Below are 23,690 nucleotides of genomic sequence, written 5' to 3'. Positions count from 1 at the left end.
GATTGAACTATGGACTGACATGATATACAAATGATATGTTATATAGATATTAATTCCCAATTCATAAAAACAGAATTCAAAATAAATTCAAAAGAGGAAGTTTTTAATTTGGCATAAAACATCACAGAAGAACTGATTTGTAGACCTTCAGGTAAAGAATTTTTTTTAAGTTTCTTGTAAATGGTGTGTTTATGGCTAATATGAATATTAAATATAATTAAAATGTTAACAAAGATTAGCTACATAATTTTACTTTTTTTACTGTGTCTGTTTCCTTTTGGGGTCACATTCATACACAAACAACAAGATTTCATTATATTTCTAAAAAATTATTTATTTACTTATGGAAACTGAGGAAATAACAAGAAAATGTTCACATTTCAACATGTATAATTTTGAAGTTATATATTTTTTAAGGGAGTTAACATATAATTCAGTCATTCTTACATTCAATATTTAATTATTTTATCATATGTCTACTAGTTTCTATTAGTTAAGAACATATCAAAGAATAATACATAACTTCCATGTCATAATACACAGTATGGCGATAGTGCATAGAACTATATTAATTATAATAATTCAGGGAATAATAAGTGCTTAAGCAAAGATGAGAATTCATCACAGCTCTCACTAAATTGTGAAATCACATATATTTCTTAAGGGTCAACAATAGTTCTATTAAGTGAAATTCACAGGCTCTTTTTAAGGAACTGAGAATAAATAGGCAAAGAAGAATCATGCATACAATAATTGAAATATTTAAAATATCTTATTAAGCAAGGCTGTCAAATTCATATGTCAATAATTTTCCATTTGTTTCTCATTACCAGATTCTTTGGCTTTGAGCAAAATTTGTGTCTGCTGGTTTCTTTCCCTCCAGAAACACCCTTGTGGAGAGAAGTGATGGGTGTCTACAACCTAACCACTGTCACCGAATTCATCCTCATGGGGCTATCTGATCTCCCTGAGGTGCGATACTCTCTCTTTGTGATCATTGCTATGATCTATCAGGTCACTTTGGTAGGAAATGGAGCCATTCTCCTTGCCATTGGAACTGAGGTAAAGCTGCAGACACCTATGTACTATCTTTTGGCAAATCTGTCTCTCCTAGATATTTTCTGCCCCTCAACCACTGTTCCCAAGATGCTCAAGAACCTTTTGACTGAAAAGAAAAATATTTCTTTTGTTGGTTGTGCTTTGCAGCTGTTTTTTCTAATAGCCTTGGTAGGGACAGAAGTCTTCCTTCTGGCTCTCATGGCTTATGACCGATATGTGGCCATATGTTTCCCTCTTCGTTATACCCTCATCATGACAAAGGGACGCTGTGTCCTTCTCACCGCTGGTACCTGGGCAGCAGGGTTTCTGAACTCCCTTCTGCACACCGTGTTCACGTTCCGTCTGTCTTTCTGTAAATCTAATAGTGTCAACCAATATTATTGTGACATCCCTCCAGTGGTGGCCCTCTCTTGTTCCTCTACATATGTGGCAGAAATGCTTCTCTTATTGACAGGAGGTATCGTGGGAAGCAGTGCCTTCTTGATCACTGGTATCTCTTATATTTACATTATATCCACCATACTGAAAATCCAGTCAGCAGAAGGGAAACGCAAAGCCTTCTCCACCTGTGCTTCCCATCTCCTGGTGGTTGGTTTGTTCTATGGAACAACAATATTTACCTACGTCCGCCCTTCTTCAAGTCACCAATCCTCAGCCAGAGACAGACTCATCTCCATGCTGTATGGTGTCATTACCCCGATGTTAAACCCCCTCATCTACAGCCTGAGAAATACAGAAGTAAAAGGGGCTCTCAGAAGAGTTTTATGCCACCATACATGTTTACAGGGATGATGATATTATTCATTTATCACTCGACTAAATCAGAATTCATAGGAATGTTTGGAATGACATAAGCATAATATTGTTGATATATACAGGACAGACCTATATGCAATATAGACATAGACACACACCTATGTAGAATTATAGAGTCGTCTTTCTTTAGACCCTGGATCAGATTAAAAGGTCAACATTTCCAACATACTATTTCCTCAGGATGACATCTGCTTCTGTGACAATTATGTCCTTGAAAACCCAATGTAGCAATTCTGTTGTGTCCTTAGAAGATCAAAATGTACTCACTAGCAATACTTTAATCTTGGTATACTCATGTGAAGCCACAATCAGTATTTATAGAAGCAGCAGCAAGATATCAAAAGACACATTGCAAGAAAATTAGCTGCACAAGACCTCTTTAACTTATTGAAAAGCAAGGATGCTACTTTTCAGTCTAAGGTATGCCTGGCCCACCTATGATATTTTCAATTGCCTCATATGGATGTGAAATTTAGACACTGAATAAGAATATCAAACAATGCATGAATTTCAATTAAGGTGCTTCTGAAGAATATTAAAATACCACGGACTGTCAAAAGAAAAAAAATCTGTACTGGAATAAATTCAGCTAGAAAGTTCCTTAGAAGCTAGGATGATGAGACTATGTCTCCCTTGCTTTGGGCCTGTTATCAGGAGAGACCAGTCACAGGAGAAGAAATTCCTACTTGGTAAAGAGGAGTGGCAACGAACAAAGTGAAGACCCTCCGAGATGGAATGACATAGTGTCTGCAGCAATGAGTTCAGTTATCTAGGAACAATTGTGAAGATGGCACAGCACTGGACGGTACCGAATTCTGTGGTGTAAGCATCTCTACTGGTCAGAAACAATTCAGTGTCACTTAACAACAACTTCCATGAATCTTGGGATGATGCCTGGTAAGTGTTGGGCTGCTAATAACAAGATTTTCTTTCAAACCACAGCGAAAAATGAGGGTGTAAACTACAATAAAGACTTATAAAACCTTGGAATTTTATATAGTATTTAGGAATGTCTTGATTACAATTGGTTTTGGGCTATACCTATATGAATATTTATCTCTCTATACTCTTGTTCTTTGATTGTTCAAGTTGGAATTCCTGTATAATTAAGAAAATTCCACATTGGTGTTCACCATCCTCTCAATTATTATTCCTGAGCTCATTATTAGGTCAGTTCACCTCATTACGGGTGTTCCTCTTTTTAAGTGACCCTCTATTTTATTAAGCATATTATCATCTTCAGGCACTGGTGTCTTTTTCTCTCTCTTTTATTTTTCTTACAGTTTTATGGACAAATAATTTACCTATCATATGAGTGAGAAGTTTATTCGTTCAATCATATCCTAAGCAAGCAGACATTTTTATGAGTTGAGAGTCAACTTTTAGTAATTTCTCTAGTATAACACACTTAAGCCGAGTATTTTTTTAAATAAATGTGGATCGATTGCCATATTCTGTTCCCATATTCAAACATATACCTATTCTTATACACATCCATTTGCATATATCTATGTCATCTATATCTAAATAACCTACATTATGTTTATATTCATTTCCATTTCAATATGTTATATCTGTCTTTTGTTTTTGTATCGTCTTGACCTAACTATCTTGTTTTTATGCATCCTTAGCCTGATCATTTTGCTCTTCCTCTTTTCCATTTTGGTTTCCAATCTATATAACTTTGCTCCTTTAAGTTGCCTGTGACCACGAGCATTCTCAGTTGCACATATTCCTCAAAGGAAAGGATTTACCTAAATCCACAAGCATTTCCAATAGCACATACATTATTTGGTTCACTATTCTATCAACTGCACTTCTTTATTTGTAAAGATACTAGTGACATCGTCCCCCACACATATCAATCTTCTCAGTTGTAGCACAGAGTTCTTGTTCCTGGCATCAGTTTTTCCAGATACTCAAAAGTTGTGTTAGTTGTCATTGAGTCACCACTGACTTATGCACGCTTTGTGTAACAGGAGGACACTGAATGTTATCTTTGTCAGCATGTAAATTGGAGGCCATTGTTATCATCATTTGAATCCTGCTGCTTCAGACACATGAGCTATTCTCCGCTGACTAGAGGGTTGCTATGTATCAGAATTAACTCAGTGGCAGTAAGCTCATCTTGGAGTTGAAGACTTATATTCATTGTGAAGAGAAGGATGGTGTTTCTATGAATCTCTCTCATTTCTCACTCTGTACCTCTAGAGATAGGAATAATATCTCTCTGAACTACTAATTGTATAATACGCCATATGAGGTCAACAATGATATGTCAATTTTATTCTTCTTTTTACAATCCCTCTTCACCTAAATTGTTTCCCGTAAAAAGTCCTTAGTCTGATGAACTCACCTTTGAGAAGATTTTTGTCATAATAGGCATTGTCATGTCTACATTTCTAATTTTTCACACTGTCTGCTATTTAATAGCATGACGGGATTCCTCTTAGAAGAATCCTGCTCTCCTTACGATGAAGCACAGCTGTCCTCACTCTATTGATGTGTGCTTATTTCACTCAAATCATCCTGGTCTCCTTTGAACTAGCATTGATCTTTCGCATATTATGGAAAACTTAACAACAAAAGCGCTTATTATGCACCTTTGTCTCAGATGCTAGAAACTGTGTTTTGATCGGTCACGTCCTCTAGCTCAGCAAGTTTTCAGTCTGTTTCTACCACATGTTATAGGGCTAATCATAGTTGAAACCAGTCAAATATCTGCTACTTAAGTTTAGATGCAATTGAATATCTTTGCAGAACTGAAAAAGAAAATGAAATAATAAGAGTAAATATTTGGGAAGTGTTACATTGTGCCTTCTTTCATTTTCTCCATATTGCATAATTTATACGTAATATGTTATAAACAAGTAGAGACCTCATTGCATTAAAAATCACAGAATTTATTAAATATAATCCCATATAGGATGTAATAAAAACTTAAAAATTTAACCATGTGTTCATTTTACTACCCTATAAACAAATACTTATTTAATATGTCATCAATTATTTGTATAATTTTTTCACCACACATGTTGTAATATTGGTGTTACCTTTGCAATACTCAAGTCACTGTTGATACCAAACAGTAATAACCACATAAAATTGAGTCCATTCCTATTGAGTCAATCTGATTCAATGTTGATGGACAGACCAGCTTAAAATAGCTTTCAAACTGCTTTAAAGGCCATCAATTAAACCCAAAGAAAGCCAAATGGAAGGTAATTTATGAGTCTTGGATGATTGGCATACTTGAATGATGTATCATTTCATACACCACTTTTAAAAGTAAATCTGACAGTAATTGTACAGGATGTCTTTAAAAATGGTCATGTGAATTTTGAATCAGGAAAATTTCCCACCAAAATAAATTCATAACATTTTGTTATAAAATATGTGAGCAGTAAATTTGAGGCTAAAAGGTATAAGATATTAATTATAAAAGGGCTTCTATCAAAGCAAAAATAATTCTGCTAAAATTGAAGCAAGGACAAACATGAAATTTACTGTGAAGTTTAATGAATGAATGATGATTTCACTGATGTGTTAATGAAAAGCATATGGGACTAGTCCCCAAACAAACCAATTGTTGGCAAATTGATAACTAATTTTCAGCAGAAAAGAGACAATGTTGAAGATGAAGCCAACATAGGCAGGCCATTCACATAAAATTGTATAAAAAGTTGTGCTCCAATTGAACAGGATGGATAATTCACAAATAAACAGTAACACCACAGTTATCTCAATTGTTTCAGCTTAACTATTTCAAATTGCAAAATTAAAGTTGAGTAAATTTTCTTCTCCAGGAGTGACATAATTGGGGCACCCACATCACCAAAGATGAAAGCAGAGCTTTCCATGGGATTTTTACACAAATGAGATCAAGATCTTAATGCATTTCTAGCAGAAAATCTAACAGGAGGTAAAACATAGCTTTACCGGACAGCTCTGAAGGCAGAGCAGTAACTACCAATAGTCACAAGTGGTCCACCCAAAGTACAAATGTATCACTCAAGAGCAAAAGTCAGGGAATCTGTTTGGGGATGCTTAGGGTATTTGGCTTGTTGACTTCACATGGTACAAAGAATAATTACATCTGCTTATTACAGTAAGTGTTTTGAGAAAGTTAGCCAAAGCTTTAACAGAAAACACAGGAGAAAGCTGTACCAGAGGGTGCCCACCATGCAAATGACCTTGATCATTAATTTCCCAGATCAAATAAAGACCATTTTGTGAGAATTTTAATAGAAAATAATTGGGTCTTCACATATAGTCCTGATTTAGTTCCTTATGGTTTCTAATCTGGAAAAAAATGTTAAAGGGCACCTATTTTTCTTTTCTTCAGTTAGCAATGTGAAAAATCCTGGCTGAACACCCAAAGCCCTCAGTTCTTTAGGAGCAGGCTAAGTGGCTCTTTTCATCTTCAAGCATTGATTATATATTTTAATTTTATCTTCTATTTAATTCCATTTTTCCCCAGACTCTTTGAAATATCTAGGTATATGCAAGAGCTGACCAAAAATACTAAAGGAAATATCAGAACCATGTTAAAAGTGTTGGGAGTTGGTAGAGAGGAATCAAACACAAAATATTATAATTGATTTTATTTTAAAATAGGCCTGAATCCAGTGACTGCTGTGACTGCCTTGCCAATATCTGCCCCCTCAATTCCAGAACGGGTTAGTCTTATGATTAAGCTGTTCTACACATCAGTTCTGGTTTTACCTTCTTTGTCAACACTGTGCTGTCTGTGTGTATATGGAATTCACAATAATTTGTGATGCAATGGAGACTAACCAGGCTTAAGTTTTTACTTCACATGTGGTGGTCTAAACCGCAAGACAAATTGTCCATAATAAATATGTACAGATATTTAAAGGCTTCTATGTGAGATCATCCTAGTAGGAATTTTAAGGGGGAAATGGGCAGCTGGCCTGAATAAGCATGTGCAATTAGACAGGAGGAGGCATTTGTGTTAATTTTACCCACAAAATTTGTCCTGAAACAATCAAACAATTGGAGATATCTGTAGTATAGTACTCCCACAATATTTATACCAAATAAAACTGTAGGTGGTTTCATCATTGATGTGTGGTTAAACCTGTCTACTCTAATTCATAGTGACCCTGTAGGAAACAGTAGGACTACTCTGTGGAGTTTCCAAGACTATAACGTTTATTATAGGGAAAGCAGATTGTTACAACGTTCTCACATGTAGTGTCTGGTTGGCCGAAACCACCAGACTTTCAAATTGCTGACAAGTGCTTTAAACACTGAATCAGTTATAATAAGCCCACTCTCATTGAGTTGATGTCAATACATCATGACAGAGTGGAAATGCACTGGGGTTTCTGAGATTGTAACTCTGATGGGAGTAGAAAAGCTCTGTCTTTCTCCATGGCATGGATGATGGTTTCCAACTACTAACCTATGGATCACAGCATAACACACCACCCCCAAGTCACCAGGGCTCCAGATCCAGAAGCGTGGATCTGTATCCCCGGTTTTAAGGTAATACATTCAGGGACTTTAGAATTTAGATTGCACTTTGAGTTCTTTAGATTACTTTCTAGTTTTATTTTGTATCAAGGATTAAACTGTCCAAAAAGGCTCCCAAATTTTCATCGAACATTTCTGAAGTAAGGAGTTTTTAGTGTTTGCCCCAAGAACATAATAACTGGTTTTCAGCAGGGGAAGTGAGCTATTTGCCATCTCCCAAGATTCATGCAAAACTTATCCTTCATTGATTGCCCAACGATTTGATTAGAAATGATCAGTAGTTTTTGTCCCAGGTTATAGCATCCTAATATAACAATTTCACATTTTACTTTAATGAAAATGATCTGTTATCTCCTATAAACAAAAAAAAACAAACAATTCCTGCTCAATCTTCTTCTCAATTTATGCTAAATTTGTGTTTCCATGTGCATTGGGAAAAGCCATGCAATTGTCTTTGAATTCTCTCTTACCCCACACTAGGAGTCTAAAACTAATCTTGTCAAGGACTTTTATAATATATAGTTAAGACCTGCTATTTGACCTAAAGAACTATTCTTGGCTGCAGTCAAGATGGAGCCCAGGGAAGCACACATACGGAGAGCTCTTTTGCCCACAGTGGCTCTGGTGTCTGAGAGGATTAATTGGAGGATTCTGGTGAGGGAGAGGATGCCTAGGACATCCCTGAGACCTCCCCTGGCTTCAAAGCAACCCCTCTCCTACATCTTCCTTAAGCTGAAGATCCCAGGGATCTGTGATATGATCCTTGGGACATCTCAGCTCAGCCGGCTGGGCTGCCCTTATATGCTACCAGCACTGTGGCTACAGTTGCATATTCTCCACCCCACCCTCAGGCCTGGTCACCATTTCAGGAGCTGCTTGGCTTCCTTCCTGAGACTTACGCAGCTCTAGCAGAACCACTTCACAGCATCTGCCCATTCCCAACAGTCCCCTTGGAGATATGTTCCCCTCTGCCACGGTTCACTTCTCTCTACATGGTGGGGGTCTGGCACTATGCTATGGTCTCTTCTTCCATTCACCCAGCACCCAAGGAACTGACCTGCAGTCTACCTGTAGCAGGTTAAGGGGATCTACCCACTGCATTATTGCCTGAAACCCCCTCCACCCATGCCAATGTCTGCCTGCCCACTCCCACCTTGCTGATCCTGCCTCTCCCACCAGCTGTGGTTTGTGCCACTTCCATGGCAGCCTGAACCCTTCCCTCTCCTGCTGGCTCTGCACCAGCCCACAGCAGCCCTGCATTTCCTTAGCATACCAGTCCCATAGGGCTGGTAGACTCAGAGTACATCCTCAATTCAAACAGCATTCATCTGCCACACATAGTTTGGCTGCAGAGCCCAGGGGAGAAGCAACCCAGGTATAAGGGATTCCTAGCCAAAAAAAATCACACTACCTCAGGCCCCAATGTGGCCACTGTATCCCACCTCCCAGCCTTACCATTACACACAGGGCTCCTCGACTTCCCCCACCCACAGCAGCAAAATCCTGTCCCAGGCCAATGTGATGGTTCCCGCCCCCTATATGTGCCATATGCCCTCACCTGTGTCAGTCACCCACAACCTGTCGAGGCTCTCCCCTGGCACCTGCACAAGGATGATGGTGGCACTCTTTTCTCCCATGAGAAGTTCCCCCTCCCATAGCAGGGAGCCACCCCCAACTTTAACGTCCTTTAGGAATCTTAAAAAAAAATTAAACAAGAAAAAAGGCTGTTAATCGTGGCCTGACAGCCCAGTTCAAAGAAGCACAGGGGCAAACGTATAGGCCCCAGCCCCACTCCAGTCAGTGAAACACCTCACCACTTTTGTCAACTGAATCCCCATCAAACCCTGCCTAAAAGGCAGTCAGACCCTCACTAAATTAAGACACTAGCAGCCCCCAAAACACCCTTATCAGTAACACCGTGAAATGGTTCTGGGACCCCTGGTATTTTAGAAACATGGTGCCTTTCCTCACAAAAGAGTAAAGAAAGCATCAGCAAACCACATCACTCTCAACAAAAAAACAGAGATAAAAAACACGATCAATGTTAATGATGCTCATAGACGAAGCAGATACAGTATGCCACAAAAACAAATCTTCGGAAGGCTGCTTGGAGTAATAGAGGAGTTGAGAGAAGCAATGCAGAATAAGAATGCAATGAAAGAGGAGATGAAGTCCACAATTGATGGGATGAACTCCATGATAGAGGGGATGAAGTCCACACATGAAAAGGCATAGAGGTGCTAATGGGCAAGGTAGTAGAAGTACACATAAGATCACAGGATTTACAATTAGACAAGAGGACGCCGAGAACCATATGAGTGATCTCACAGGAATCTGGGAAGACCTTAGCAAAAGAGTAAGAGTCAAATAAGAAAATGAGATCAGTGACAGATGCTACAAAAAGGAGCAAGAGTGGAATAATTGGTCTGCAAGAGCAGGGCACTACAAACAAGTCTATAGCTAAAATAGTGAAGGAATTTCTGGAACCAAATGGTCCCATCATAATTAATGAAAATCAAACACACAAACAGGAAACAGAAAGGACACCAATTAGACTAAATCCCAAGAAAAACTCAGCAAGGCACATGCAATAGTTTATTGTACCAGCCTGGCCGATAAACACAAGTAGGATTAACTGAAGGGCAGAGGGATAAATGGCTCAGTGAGCCTTGCCTTGCTTGTTCTGTGCCTCAGTTTAAAGGGGTACACTACCTGTGGGATGCCTAGCCTGTGGACTGTGTCGCTGTAAGCTGAGGTCCCTTTAAGCCCACATGATTGGAATGATCATCTCTGGAGCTGGGGACCGACAGTTGATTACAGTTGAGAACCTGCCTTGCTGTTTGCTGCCTGGGTATATATAGCCCATCTCTCTCTACAGAAGGGGACTGGCAACTGGCGGCTGTCAAGCCTTAAAGGACTGCTAGTGTCTCACTGCTTTATAATGTACCTGTTAATTTCTTGTATCATCAATCTGTATATAATTTAATGGTTCATTTCTTGTATTATATATCTATCTTTATAAATATATTTATATAAAATTATTAGCAATCTGGTTTGTCTCTCTAGAGAACCCTGTCCAACACATTTTGGTACCAGGAGTGCTTCTAGAGAAATCAACCATAAATATGGATTTCTTAAATTGGCTTTCCAACCTATTTAGTCTTGACGTGGATACGTCTTATACCCTTACTAATCCATGGTGTGAAATAGCAAAGATAATACCTAAAGTAGTTGACGTGCTAGATAAAGGAGATGCTCTAGGTGATCATATGTTTGATATTTTCCAGGAGTTTTGTGATAATGACAAGTATAAGGAAGCTTGGTGGCTGGTCCTTCGTACAATGGAAAGTGTGATTAAGGAGAGGGATGCTCTCAGAGCCTCAAAAGCACGCCTCAAGTGCAGACTAACAGATTTGAAAACTTCCATCTGTGCTACAAAGGAGTGCCTTCTCTCCTCTAGTAAAAGAGCTGACATTGCTGAGAACCAGGTCCAGAGTCTCATTATACGAGTGGCTGAATTACAAGGGCAGCTGAATTGCAGATCTAGAGCAGTGTCTGAAACCAAAGTAAGGGCATTAATTTGGAAAGTTGGGACCCTGAAACATGGGATGGGAACATATGGGCTGATGATCCAGAAGAAGAGGATATTGAGCCTTTAGAAACACCTGAGCAGAATAGCCAAACTATTCAAGTTGATGTGCCAGGTGGGGCTGCATCAGTAGCATTACCTGAGGAAGCTGCCTCGCAAGATATTGCTGAGAGCACCCAGGAAACACCTTCACCACCCATTATTTCCGCTAGACCTGTCACTAAAATTAAGTCTCAGAAATCTCCTAAAGGTGAGGTTGAGATGATTATCCAAGAAGAAACGCGCTACACACATAAAGACCTGCTCGAGTTCTCAAATACGTACAAGCAAAAACCTGGAGAATACCCCTGGGAATGGTTACTAAGTGTGTGGGATACTGGTGCATGGAATGTAATATTAGACCGGTCTGAGTTTCTGGATATGGGACCCCTAAGCACAGACTCTTCTTTCAATGTCTCTGTGAGACAGGCTAACAAAGGATCTAAGTCTTTATTTGGTTGGTTCAATGAAGCATGGACTGTCAGATGGCCTAGACTGGACCAACTTGAAGTACCTGACCTACCTTGGTACACTGTAGAGGAAGGCATCCAAAAGCTTAGAGAAATTGGTATGTTAGAATGGATCTATCAAGATATTCCCATAGACCCAAAAAGGGGGTGTCCTGAGAACATACCCTTTACCACAATCATAAGGAACAAGTTTGTGAAGTGGGCCCCAGCATCTCTTAAGACTCCTGTAATTGCTATTTTATGTGCACCGGGATTAACAGTGGGCACTGCCATAAGTGAACTCTGACATTTGCCCACAATGGGGCTGATTGGTCCCCGTGATGGTAGAGGGCAGTTGGCAGCACTGAATCAAGAGAGACAGGGTGGGAGTGGTTATAATAGACAACAAGTTTTCTATAATAATCAAAGCAACCTGTCTCGTGTGGAATTTTGGCATTGGCTACTTCGCCACGGTGTCCCTAGGAATGAAATAGATGGGAAGTCTAAAATATTGACGTGATCTGTACAGGCGAAAGGATGGTAGATCAGGTGAAGAGCAGAATAGACAGTCACGATCGCTCAATCAATTCCCAGCCCTGAGCCAGGTTACAGACCCACAGCCCCTTGGATGAAGGGGAGGACGGGTCCCTTGTAAGGAGGACCCTGCTACATCACTGAAGGTTTATACTGTTGCTCTTTCTTCTAACCTTCCACAAAGGGACCTGAAGCCTTTCACAAGAGTGACAGTTCATTGGGGGAAAGGAAATAATCAAACTTTTTTGGGATTACTAGACACCGGCTTAGAACTGACACTAATTCCCGGAGACACAAAATGTTTCGAAGGCCCACCAATCAGAGTGGGGGCTTATGGAGTTCAAGTTATCAATGGAGTTTTAGCTCAAGTACGCTTCTCTGTGGGTCCAGTGGGCCCCCGGACCCATCCTGTGGTTATTTCCCCAGTTCTAGAATGCATCATTGGAATAGACATACTTAGTAAGTGGCAGAACCCCCATATCGGATCCCTAAAATGTGGAATAAGGGCTATCATGGTAGGAAAGGCCAAGTGGACACCATTAGAATTGCCATTACCTAGGAAAATAGTAAACCAAAAGCAGTGCCACATTCCTGGAGGGATTGCAGAGATCAGTGCCACCATCAAAGACTTGAAAGATGCAGGGGTGGTGATTCCTACTACATCCCCATTTAATTCACCAATTTGGCCTGTAAAGAAGACAGACGGATCCTGGAGAATGAAAGTGGATTATCGTAACCTTAACCAGGTGGTGACTCCAATTGCAGCTGCTGTCCCAGATGTGATTACATTGCTTGAGCAAATTAATACTTCTCCTGGTACATGGTATGCAGCTATTGATCTGGCTAATGCCTTTTTCTCAATACCAGTCTCAAAGGACCACCAGAAGCAGTTTGCCTTCACCTGGCAGGGGCAACAATATACTTTCACAACTCTCCCCCAGGGGTACATCAACTCTTCTGCCCTGTGCCATAATTTAGTCTGAAGGGACCTTGACCACCTGTCTATTCCACAAAATGTCTCACTGATCGATTATATTGATGACATTGTGCTGATTGGACCCACTAAGGAGGATGTATCAAAGACTCTAGACTCATTGGTACAATATCTGCATACAAGGGGTTGGGAAATTAACCCAACAAAGATTGAGGTACCCTCCACATCAGTAAAATTTCTAGGGGTCCAGTGGTGTGGGGCATGTCGAGATATTCCTACTAAAGTGAAGGATAAGCTATTACGTTTATCGCCCCCAACGACTAAAAAAGAGGCACAACGCCTAGTGAGCCTCTTTGGATTTTGGAGGCAACATATTCCTCACCTGGGTGCTCTACTTCAACCTATTTATCAAGTGACATGAAAAGCCTCCATTTTTGAGTGGGGCCCAGAACAAGAAAAGGCTCTTCAACAAGTTCAGGCTGCCATGCAAGCTGATTTGCCACTGGGACCATATGATCCAGCTGACCCAATGGTGCTAGAGGTGTCAGTTGTAGCTAAAGATGCAGTGTGGAGTCTTTGACAGACCCCTATTAGTGAATCACAGTGCAGATCATTGGGATTTTGGAGTAAAATCTTGCCATCCTCTGCAAACAACTACTCCCCCTTTGAAAAACAGTTGTTGGCTTATTACTGGGCCTTGGTGGAGACTGAACACCTCACCATGGGCCACCAAGTCACCATGAGGGCTGAATTATCTATCATGAACTGGGTATTGTCTGACCCACATAATCATAAAGTTGGACGTGCACAGCAACACTCCATTGTTAAATGGAAGTGGTATATATGAGATCAGGCCAAAGCAGGACCTGAAAGAACAAGTAAGCTGCATGAAGAAGTGGCCCAAATGCCAACAGTCTCCACTCCTGTCACATTACTTCCTTTCTCTCAGTCTGCACCTATGGCTTCCCGGGGAGTTCCTTACCATATTTTAAGTGAAGACCAAAAAAGTCATGCTTGGTTTATGGATGGCTCTGCACGATATGCAAGTGCCACTCATAAGTGGACAGCAACAGCAATAAAACCCCTTTCTGGGATCTCCCTAAAGGACAGTGGTGAAGGGAAATCTTCCCAATGGGCAGAACTTCGAGCAGTGCACCTGGCCATTCAGTTTGCATATGAGGAAAAATGGTCAGATGTGAGACTGTATACTAATTCATAGGCTGTGGCTAATGGCTTGGCTGGATGGTCAGGGAATTGGCAGGACCACGATTGGAAAATTGGTGACAAAGAGGTGTGGGGAAGAGGTACGTGGATAGACCTCTCTGAATGGGCCAAGAAAGTAAAGTTAATTGTATCTCACGTGAACGTTCACCAAATGATGAGCTTTGAAGGGGAGGACTTTAATAATCAAGTGGATAAGATGACACACGCTGTGGAGACTGGTCCTCCTCTTTCCTCTGCCACTCCTGTTATCGCCCAGTGGGCACATGAACAAAGTGGACATGGCAGCAGGGATGGAGGTTATGCATGGGCACAGCAACATGGACTTCCACTCACCAAGGTTGACTTGATCACTTCCACTGCTGAGTGTCCCATTTGCTAGCAACAGAAACCAACATTAAGTCCAAGATACGGGACAATTCCTCGGGGAGATCAACCAGCAACTTGGTGGCAGGTTGATTACATAGGACCACTTCCATCATGGAGGGGACAGAATTTTGTTCTTACTGGAGTAGACACCTACTCCAGATATGGATTTGCCTTCCCTGCACGTGATGCCTCTGCCAAAACTACTATTCGTGGACTTACAGAATGCCTCATCCACCAGCATGGCATCCCACATAGCATTACTTCAGAAAAAGGAACTCACTTTACAGCAAATACAGTGCGGCAATGGGCCCATTCCCATGGAATCCACTGGTCATATCATGTTTCTCATCATCCTGAAGCTGCCCGCTTGATAGAACGATGGAATTGGCTCCTAAAGACACAATTACGGTGCCAACTAGGTGGCAAAAATTGCGAGGCTGGGGCAATGTTCTCCAGGAAGATGTATACACTCTAAACCAGCAGCCAATATATGGTGCTGTGTCTCCAATAGCCAGAATTCATGGGTCCAGGAACCAAGGGGTGGAAGCTGGAGTGGCACCACTCACTATTACTCCTAGTGATCCCCTTGCAGTATTTTTGCTTCCTGTCCCAGACACCCTGTGTTCCTCAGGCCTGGAGGTCCTGGTCCCAAAGAAAGGAACTCTTCCACCTGGAAACACAGCATGGATTCCACTGAACTGGCAGCTGAGAATGCCCCCTGGGCACTTTGGACTTCTCATGCCTTTAGATCAAGAGGTCAGGAAGAGTGTCACCATAATAAGTGGTCTGATTGATCCTGATTACCAAGGAGAAATTGGACTGGTACTACATAATGGAGGTAAAGAAGAATATGTCTGGAATTCAGGAGATCCCATAGGCCGACTCTTAGTGTTACCATGCCCTGTTATTAAAGTAAATGGTAAGTTGCAGCAACCCAGTCCTAACAGGACTTATCATGTCCCAGACCCCTCAGGAATGAAGGTCAGCGTCACCCCACCAGGCCAAAAGCCACAGCCAGCTGAGGTGCTTGCTGAGGGCAAAGGTACTACAGAATGGGTAGCAGTAGAAGGTAGTTCAACCTATCAATTATGACCACGTGATCAATTGTGAAAGCAAGGCTTGTAATTGTCAATGTATTTTCTTTGTATGTGATTATTGCATAAATTTCCTTTGTTCAAGTATGATATATCAGATATAATTTGACTCTGTGTTTTAATTTATATGTATGATAGATGATTGATGATAAGTACAAGTGTGATTTCATTAATATCTGGAACTTATATAAGTATGTATGGGTAAAGAATTGTGTACAGGTGCCAGGCTGGCAAGGGATGGATTGCGATAGTTTATTGTGCCAGCCTGGCCGATAAACACAAGTAGGATTAACTGAAGAGCAGAGGGATAAATGGCTCGGTGAGCCTTGCCTTGCTTGTTCTGTGCCTCAGTTTAAAGGGATACACTACCTGTGGGATGCCTAGCCTGTGGACTGTGTCACTGTAAGTTGAGGTCCCTTTAAGCCCACACGATTGGAATGGTCATCTCTGGAGCTGGGGACCGGCAGTTGATTACAGTTGAGGACCTGCCTTGCTGTTTGCTGCCTGGGTATATATAGCCCAGCTCTCTCTACAGAAGGGGACTGGCAACTGGCGGCTCTCAAGCCTTAAAGGACTGCTAGTGTCTCACTGCCTTATAATGTACCTGTTAATTTCTTGTATCATCTATCTGTATATAATTTAATGGTTCATTTCTTGTATTATATATCTATCTTTATAAATATATTTATATCAAATTACTAGCAATCTGGTTTGTCTCTCTAGAGAACCCTGTTCAACACAGCACATAATAGTAAAAATATCAAAATTTGAAGGAAAGGAAAAAGTTATAAGAGCAGCAAGAGAAAGGAAGACTCCGACCTATCAGCAGAAACCATGAAGAAGAGGAGACAGTGGAGCAACGTGCTACAAAAGCCGACAGGAAAATAAGCCTACCCAAGAATTCTCTACCCTGCCCAATTATCCATTAAGATAGATGGGGAGAGGTGGGTCTCCAGGAAAAAAAAGAAACTCAAAGAATTTAATGAAAGACATCAAATCCTGTGGAAGAAAAGGGACAACTCACTGTAGCCCGATGATCAACAGCTAACAAGCACAAGCAGTAGACCAATATAAAATGCAATTCAATTGAGAAGTTAACATGCTGACAAATATTACCAATATAACAAGGCCACAGAGCAAAAATAAGACAGGAATGGGGCCCCCTATACAAACACAGCACACTAATATGAATAGAGAGAGGAAAACACCCAAAATACAACTCATTAGGTGACAGCAGTGAATTCACATATCATGATAATAACTCTGAATCCCAATAGCCTCAAGAAAAAGGAAAGAAAACAGGCTCAGAAAACATGACCCAACAATCTGCTGCCGGCAAGAGACACATCTTAAAGATATTGAGAAAAATAAAATGAAACTAAAAGGCTGGTGGAAAATGTACTAGGAAAATAGGAACTGAAAAAAATAGCAGACAACAAATCTAATCTCCAACAAAATTAACCTCAAGGTTTGAACCATAAATAGAGGCAAGGTGGGGCACAATACAATGCTAAAAGGATCGGTAAGCCAGAAAACAGTAAGCATATTGAATATTTACCTTCCTAACAATGAACCAGTGAAATTGGTCAAACTGTTCAAAGATGATCAAAGAAATCATAGATTCCACATCATAGTAGGTGATTACAATATACTGCTTTCATAGATAGATTATTGAGAAAGAAGTTCAGCAAGGAGGCTATAGAGCTAAACAATACAATTAGGCAGCTGGACCTGATAGACATTTATAGTGCTTTCCATCCAAACCCAAACAAATTCACATTATTTTCAATCTCGCATGGCTCATTTTTGAGAATAGACCACTTGCTGGAACACAAGTCAAGCCTGAGTAAATTAAAACACATTGAGATAATTCAGATATTTTTCTCAGATCACCACAGTATAAGATCAGAGATAAAGTAAAGGATGATCAGAAGTGCAAGAGCAAACAATTGGAGGATGAACAATGGTCTTCCATGACATGAATTTTCTGTGGCCCAGATTATCGAGGAGGTTACGAAGTGTCTAGAAACTAGTGAAAATGAGAATACAACGTATCAAACTTATGGGATACTGTGAAGGCACTTATCAGAGGCCATTTGATATCAATACATACATATATGAAAGAAGAAGACAGGCTGCTGACAGATATGTTATCACAGAACCTCAAACAACAACAACAGAGTTAACAGAACAACCCCTCCAGTAGCTAAAATAAAGGTATAATACAAATTTAGGGCAGAGTTCTACAAGTGGTAAGACCAAAGAATGCTACAAAAATTTAGTGCATCAAAGGGTGGGTTTTATGAAAGGATCAACAAAATTGACACACCCCTGGCAAACCTAACCAAGGAAAGAAGGAGCAGACATCAATAGCCAGGATGAGGAATGAAACGGGAAATCACAACACACCCCAATGAGATTAAAAGGATAATCACAAAGTATGAAGGAATGTATTTTAATGATTTCAAAAACCTTGAAAGAAATGGATCAATACTTGGAAAATCAGTCCCTCCGTAGACTATCCCAGACAGAGGTCAAGAACTTCAACAAAGTCATAGTAAAAGAAGAATTAGATATGGTTATCAAGAAGCTAACAACAAAATAAGTTTCTAGATCAGATGGCTTCACAGGGAATTTCTTCCAAGCATTCAGGGAAGAGTTGCCACCGATCCTCCAAAAATTGTTGTAGAGCATAGAAAGGTAGGAAAACTCCCAAATAATTCTACAACTGGTATAACATTGAAACCCAAAGATGTCAAGGATTCCACTACAGACTGATATCACTAATGAACATAGATGAAAATTCCTTAAGAAATTATTGGGCAATAGAATACAAAAGTATATAAACCATCATCCACCTTGATCGGGTGGGATTCATCCCAGGGATGCAGGGATAGTTTCACATGGAAAATCCATCAATATTATACCACATATTGATATGAAAACATATAAGCACCACAAAATAATATTGCTAGGTATATAGAAAGCATTTGACAATACCCAATGCCCATTCCTAAAAACAACACTCATGAAGATAGAAATGGAAGTATAATTCCTCAAGTTAATACAGTCAACATCATATTCAATGGAGAAAAGACAAAAACAATCCCACTGAAGAAAGGGGAGCAGACAAGGATGCTGTTTGTCCACACTTCTATTCAGTATAGTACTGCAGGTCCTAGCTAATAACATAAGACAGTCAAAAGACATTAAATGTATCCCACTGGGAGGAGGAGGAGGTAAAACTATTGCTATTTGCAGACAACATGATTTTTTATTTTGAAAATCCCCAAAGTTCCACAATGGGTGCACTTACAGTGATGGAGGAATATAGTAGAATGGCAGAATACAAGATCAGCAAACAGAAGTCTATTGGTTTGGTATATACATTGGACAGGACTATGGCAGAGGAAACCAAAAAGCAGTGCCCTTCACAATAGACCAAACAAATTGAATACCTAGGAACATATTTAATCAAAAATCCAAATAATATACGAGGAAAACTTCAGGTTCCTACTAAACTAAAAGTGACCTCGACAAATGGAAGAACCTCCCATGTTCATGGATTGAAAGACTCAATATTCTATGCATGTCATTTTACCCAAAGAATTCTATAAGTTTAACACTATTCTGATTCAAATACCAAAATGCTTCTTCAAAGAATTGGAAAAACTAACCGACAATTTCATATGGAGAGGGAAGAAGCCCAGATATGCAGATAATTCCTCAAGAAGAAAGAGAAAATAAGAAGACTGCCATTACTGGATTTTAACACCTACTCCCAAGGCACAGTGGTGAAAAGAGCATGGTAGTGGCATAATGAAGATGCTCAGACTAAAGGAAAGAACGGAAAACTCAGAAGTAAAGCTGTCTGCATATAGACAACTGATCTTCTTTAGGGGCCCTAAAAGCATCAAGTGGGAGCTGAATGCCCTCTATAACCTCTGATGATGGAAAAACATGGATATCCACATGGAGAAAAATCAAACAAGATGTTTACCTTGCCCCATACATAAGAACAAAATCAAGGTGGATCACAAACCTAGAAGTAAAATCACATAACATCAGGAACATGAACAAAGGAATCCAAACTAGATTAAGATCATTGGCTCAGAGAATGCTTAGACTCACTGTTACTGGCAAGGATAAACAAACAGGCTAACTGACAATCAACTATGGGATTTAATAAGAATAAAACACCTGTGTGAGTCAAAAGACTTCACCAAGAGGGGAACAAGGCAAACCAGAGACTGGTAGAGGGCTTATAGCAATATCATATTATACAAAGAGCTTATTACTAAAATGTACAATATTTTCCTACCCTGAAAAAAAGAGGAAAACAGTTAACACCCTGAGGGGGTGGGGGAAAAGAACTGAAAAGTAGCTTCAATACGAGGAGACCTCTATGCCCAAAAAACCCATGGGAAAGTGCTCCTAATCATTAGCCATGAGAGACATGCAAATTGAAAACAAAAATGAGATACCACATAACACCCTGAGGTTAGCCCAAATCAGAAAACCAGAGAGCAGCAATTGTTGGAGTGGATGTGGCAAAATAGAAACTCTCCTCCACTGCTGGTGGTAGTGTAGTTAAATACAGACACTGTGGAAAGCGATGTGGCGGTAGTGAAAGAAAATGACAATCGATCTATCTTATGATCCAGCTCTACTGGAAATATACAAAAAAAGAGGTAAGAAATAAAACATGACTAGTTATCTGCACTCCAATATTTATTGGGGCACAATACGCAGACCGAAAGAGATGGAAAGACCCTAAATTTCCTTTGATAGATGAGTGGATTTGTATACTCTGGCACATGCCCTCATGGGAGTACCATGAAGCACTAAAAAGCAGGGATGATCACATGATCACGTCATTACATGGGAAGACTTAGAGGGAATTATGTTAAGCGGGATCAGCCAATCACAAAAGGACAAGTATAACCCGAATCTCCTGAGGTAAGTATAATCAGCACAGTACCTATAGAAGAAAAGACACTAATCTCAAAATATATGGGTGGAGGCACACGTCAGGCGGAGGACAAACCAAACCCAAGGAGGTACATATGAATCCAACATAAAGAAGGAGATTGGGGGAAGAGGAAGGAGGAGGGAGAGAAGGGGTGGAGGAGAAACTGAGATGATGGCATGGGGGTAACCAGGCACTAACCTCTCCATGGGGAGAGTATTGGTTGTGTCACCAACAAATTGGGAGTGTGCATTCAGACCCCACCACGGTGCACCAAACCAGGAAGGCAACACAACCACGGGGAGGATTGAATCAAAAGATTGGGCTACAGAGCTGGCCCAAACCACAGTCGGTATAAGCCCCACCTTACAAGTATGTGCCACAAAAAAACAGCATAACACCTTCAGGTGGGGGAAAAGAGCCAACTTATGCCCACACAGAAGCAAATTTAGGAGGAAGAAGAGAAAGGGACACTCAGCCTTGACTCCATATTGGCAAACGAAGCCCGGAGGATGCTATCCCTCCACGGAGCTGCTAAGGAACAGAGAGCACTGTAGGACTGCCAACAACTCAAGACATGTCCCCTAACTGGAGTGATGCAACGGAGGACATAATGGGGACACAGGGTACAGAGATAATGTGGCCTCAATCACTCACAGCGGGACCAACCAAGAAAGGAGCATTACATATCAGCAATTGGGGCAATTCCAATCCACAAAGCCACTAAACATGCCCCAAATTAGACTTCATGTTAGGAGGGGCAGCCCCAGAAGTGCTCTAGGACGAGGGTGGAGAGATTCCTAAAGGCGAGTGGACAGACCTGGGATGATGTATATTTTATTTTCTTTCTCTCCTTTTCTTTTTTCCCTTTTGTTTTCTTATTGTTTGGACTAGGACATTGCTGGTTTGCCTATTTATATAAACCAGACATGGGAAGCAAGTTTGGGGCAGAAAGCAATGGTGCTAATGGTCCCAGAAAATCTTGTGGGGAGAAGGTGGTGGGGGAAAGGGTGTGCTGAGCAAACAACTCCATAGACAGGGAAACATCTAGGGAATTAAAACCAACAACTAGGACATTGTAGGGATCCTGTGGGTTTTAGAACAGCACCAATCTAGGTGAGAAGAAGTATTAAGAGATAGAAGAAGGGGGAACGTGGTGGTGAGGTAGGAGGAGGCAAAAAGAAAAAGGAAATCTCTAAGAAGAAAAGCCATAGATAGAGTTATTAACATAGATGTGTGCATATGTAAATATATTAATCCATAAAAGTAGAGGCATTGGCCTACGTCATATATTTATAAGGCAATAGTCTGAGGCTGCGGATGGGCCTTAGGCCTCAGCTCATAACCTCCGTCAATACAAGAAAACTTTGTTCTAAAAAATGGCATTTTTTGGTGCTCACAGCTTCACCCCACCGCACACCTAATCGCTGAAGACAAAATGGGTGTATAAGAAGAAGTGATGAAGACAGCAGATGGTGCCCAGATATTCAAATATATAATGCCTGGTCCTAAAGGTGTGAAGTTAAACAAGTGACAGCCCATATGGAAGAAACACACTAGTCGCTGTGACCATGAGGTGTCATCAGGACCCAGTAAAAGGCATCAGAAGATTCATAACAAATAACACTCAAACAAAAACAAGTTGGTGAGAATGAGGGGGGTCAGAGGGAGATCCAAAGCCCATCTGTAGATAATGGAACATTCCCCCACAGAAGATTCTCAGGGAGAGAGATGAGTCAATCAGGGTGCCTTAGAGTACTGATGAATCATGCAATATATCTCTGGTTCCTTGAGGCTTCCTCATCCCCCACTATCATGACCCCAGTGTTGCTTCTCACACGGGACTCAATTGGAGCATGTACATAGGTAAAGGCAAGAGATAAACTCACGACACACAGAATCCAGTAACAGGAATAGCTAGAGCAAAAGGGAAGTGGGAAAGGGGAGACATGTCAGGGGGAAAGAGTTGCAATTAGCAATGGATGGCACATAACCACAACCTCCACTCCAGGGAGAAGAGTAGCAGAAACCAGAAGGGATGGGAAACAGCAGTTGGTTTGAGATATGAAAATAATAAAAATATATCATGTGTTAAAGGGCCACATGGGTCAGAGGAGGGAGGAAAAAAGAGGAGCTGATCCCAAGAAGTCAATAGAATATAAATATCAAGAAAAAAACGATGACAATATAAGAACAAATATGTCTGATAAAATTGATGTATGGATTGTAATACGAGTTGTAAGAACCTACAATAAAATTATCTTGTTAAAAAATAGGAAAGAAAGCAAAAAATAATCAAAATTGGAATGAATAAAAATGATTCAACAGAACACTATTATTTGTTGATTGTGTATTTGAAATACATTTGTATCTATGTCGATCCATTCATTTTTAAAAGATATTTGTTAATGGATGTTTAAAACCATTTTGGGGGACCCTTACATCTCTTATCACAATCCAAACTTCCATCCATTTTATAATGCACAGTTGTACATATGCACTCATCATCATTTTCAAAACATTTTCTTTCTCTTTGAGCTCTTGATTTCCCCTCCTCCACACTCTCTCCCTCGTGAACCCTTGATAATTTATCTTTTTTTTTTTTCATGTCTTACACGGACTGTTGTCTCACTTCACCCATTTTTCCACAGCACATCCCCCTGGGAGAAAGTTATTTGTAGATCATTGTGATCAGTTCTCTCACCACCTCCTTACCCTTAACCTACTGGTATCTCTACTAGGTACCAATAATTATCCTGGTATCGTTATTGGTCCTGAGGGGTTTATCTGTCCCAATTCCCCGTTGTATTGTGAGCTTTTATCTGTACCAGTGTACATGCTGTGGTCTAACTGACTTTGTAAGGTAGATTTGGGATCATGGTGGAGGGTGGGGGAAGGAGAGAGGGAAGGAAGCATTAAAGAAGTAGAGAAACATATTATGGTTTATCATTGACATACTGCACCCTGACTAGCTTGTCTCTTCCTTGCAACCCTTCTGTAAATACTTTGTCCAATTGTCTACAGATGTGTTTTGGAACTCCACTCCACCTCCCTCTCATTCACATCGATATGATGTTTTGTTCTGGGTCTTTGATGCCTGATACCTGATCCCATGGAC

The 23,690-nt window shown here is 40.4% G+C and overlaps 1 protein-coding gene across 1 annotated transcript; it reads left to right on the top strand.

Moving 5' to 3' along the window:
• The first annotated feature begins 906 nt into the window (after positions 1-906).
• Positions 907-1,851, top strand: LOC142441258 (olfactory receptor 5V1-like). Its single transcript, XM_075543308.1, has one exon. The coding sequence runs from the start codon at positions 907-909 to the stop codon at positions 1,849-1,851; it is 945 nt and encodes a 314-aa protein (XP_075399423.1).
• The last annotated feature ends 21,839 nt before the right edge of the window (positions 1,852-23,690 follow it).

The sequence above is a fragment of the Tenrec ecaudatus genome, chromosome 2, assembly GCF_050624435.1.
Source record: "Tenrec ecaudatus isolate mTenEca1 chromosome 2, mTenEca1.hap1, whole genome shotgun sequence".
Taxonomy (NCBI): domain Eukaryota; kingdom Metazoa; phylum Chordata; class Mammalia; order Afrosoricida; family Tenrecidae; genus Tenrec; species Tenrec ecaudatus.
Note: the sequence above shows the minus strand (reverse complement) of the source record. Positions and strands in the feature narration are given on the sequence as shown.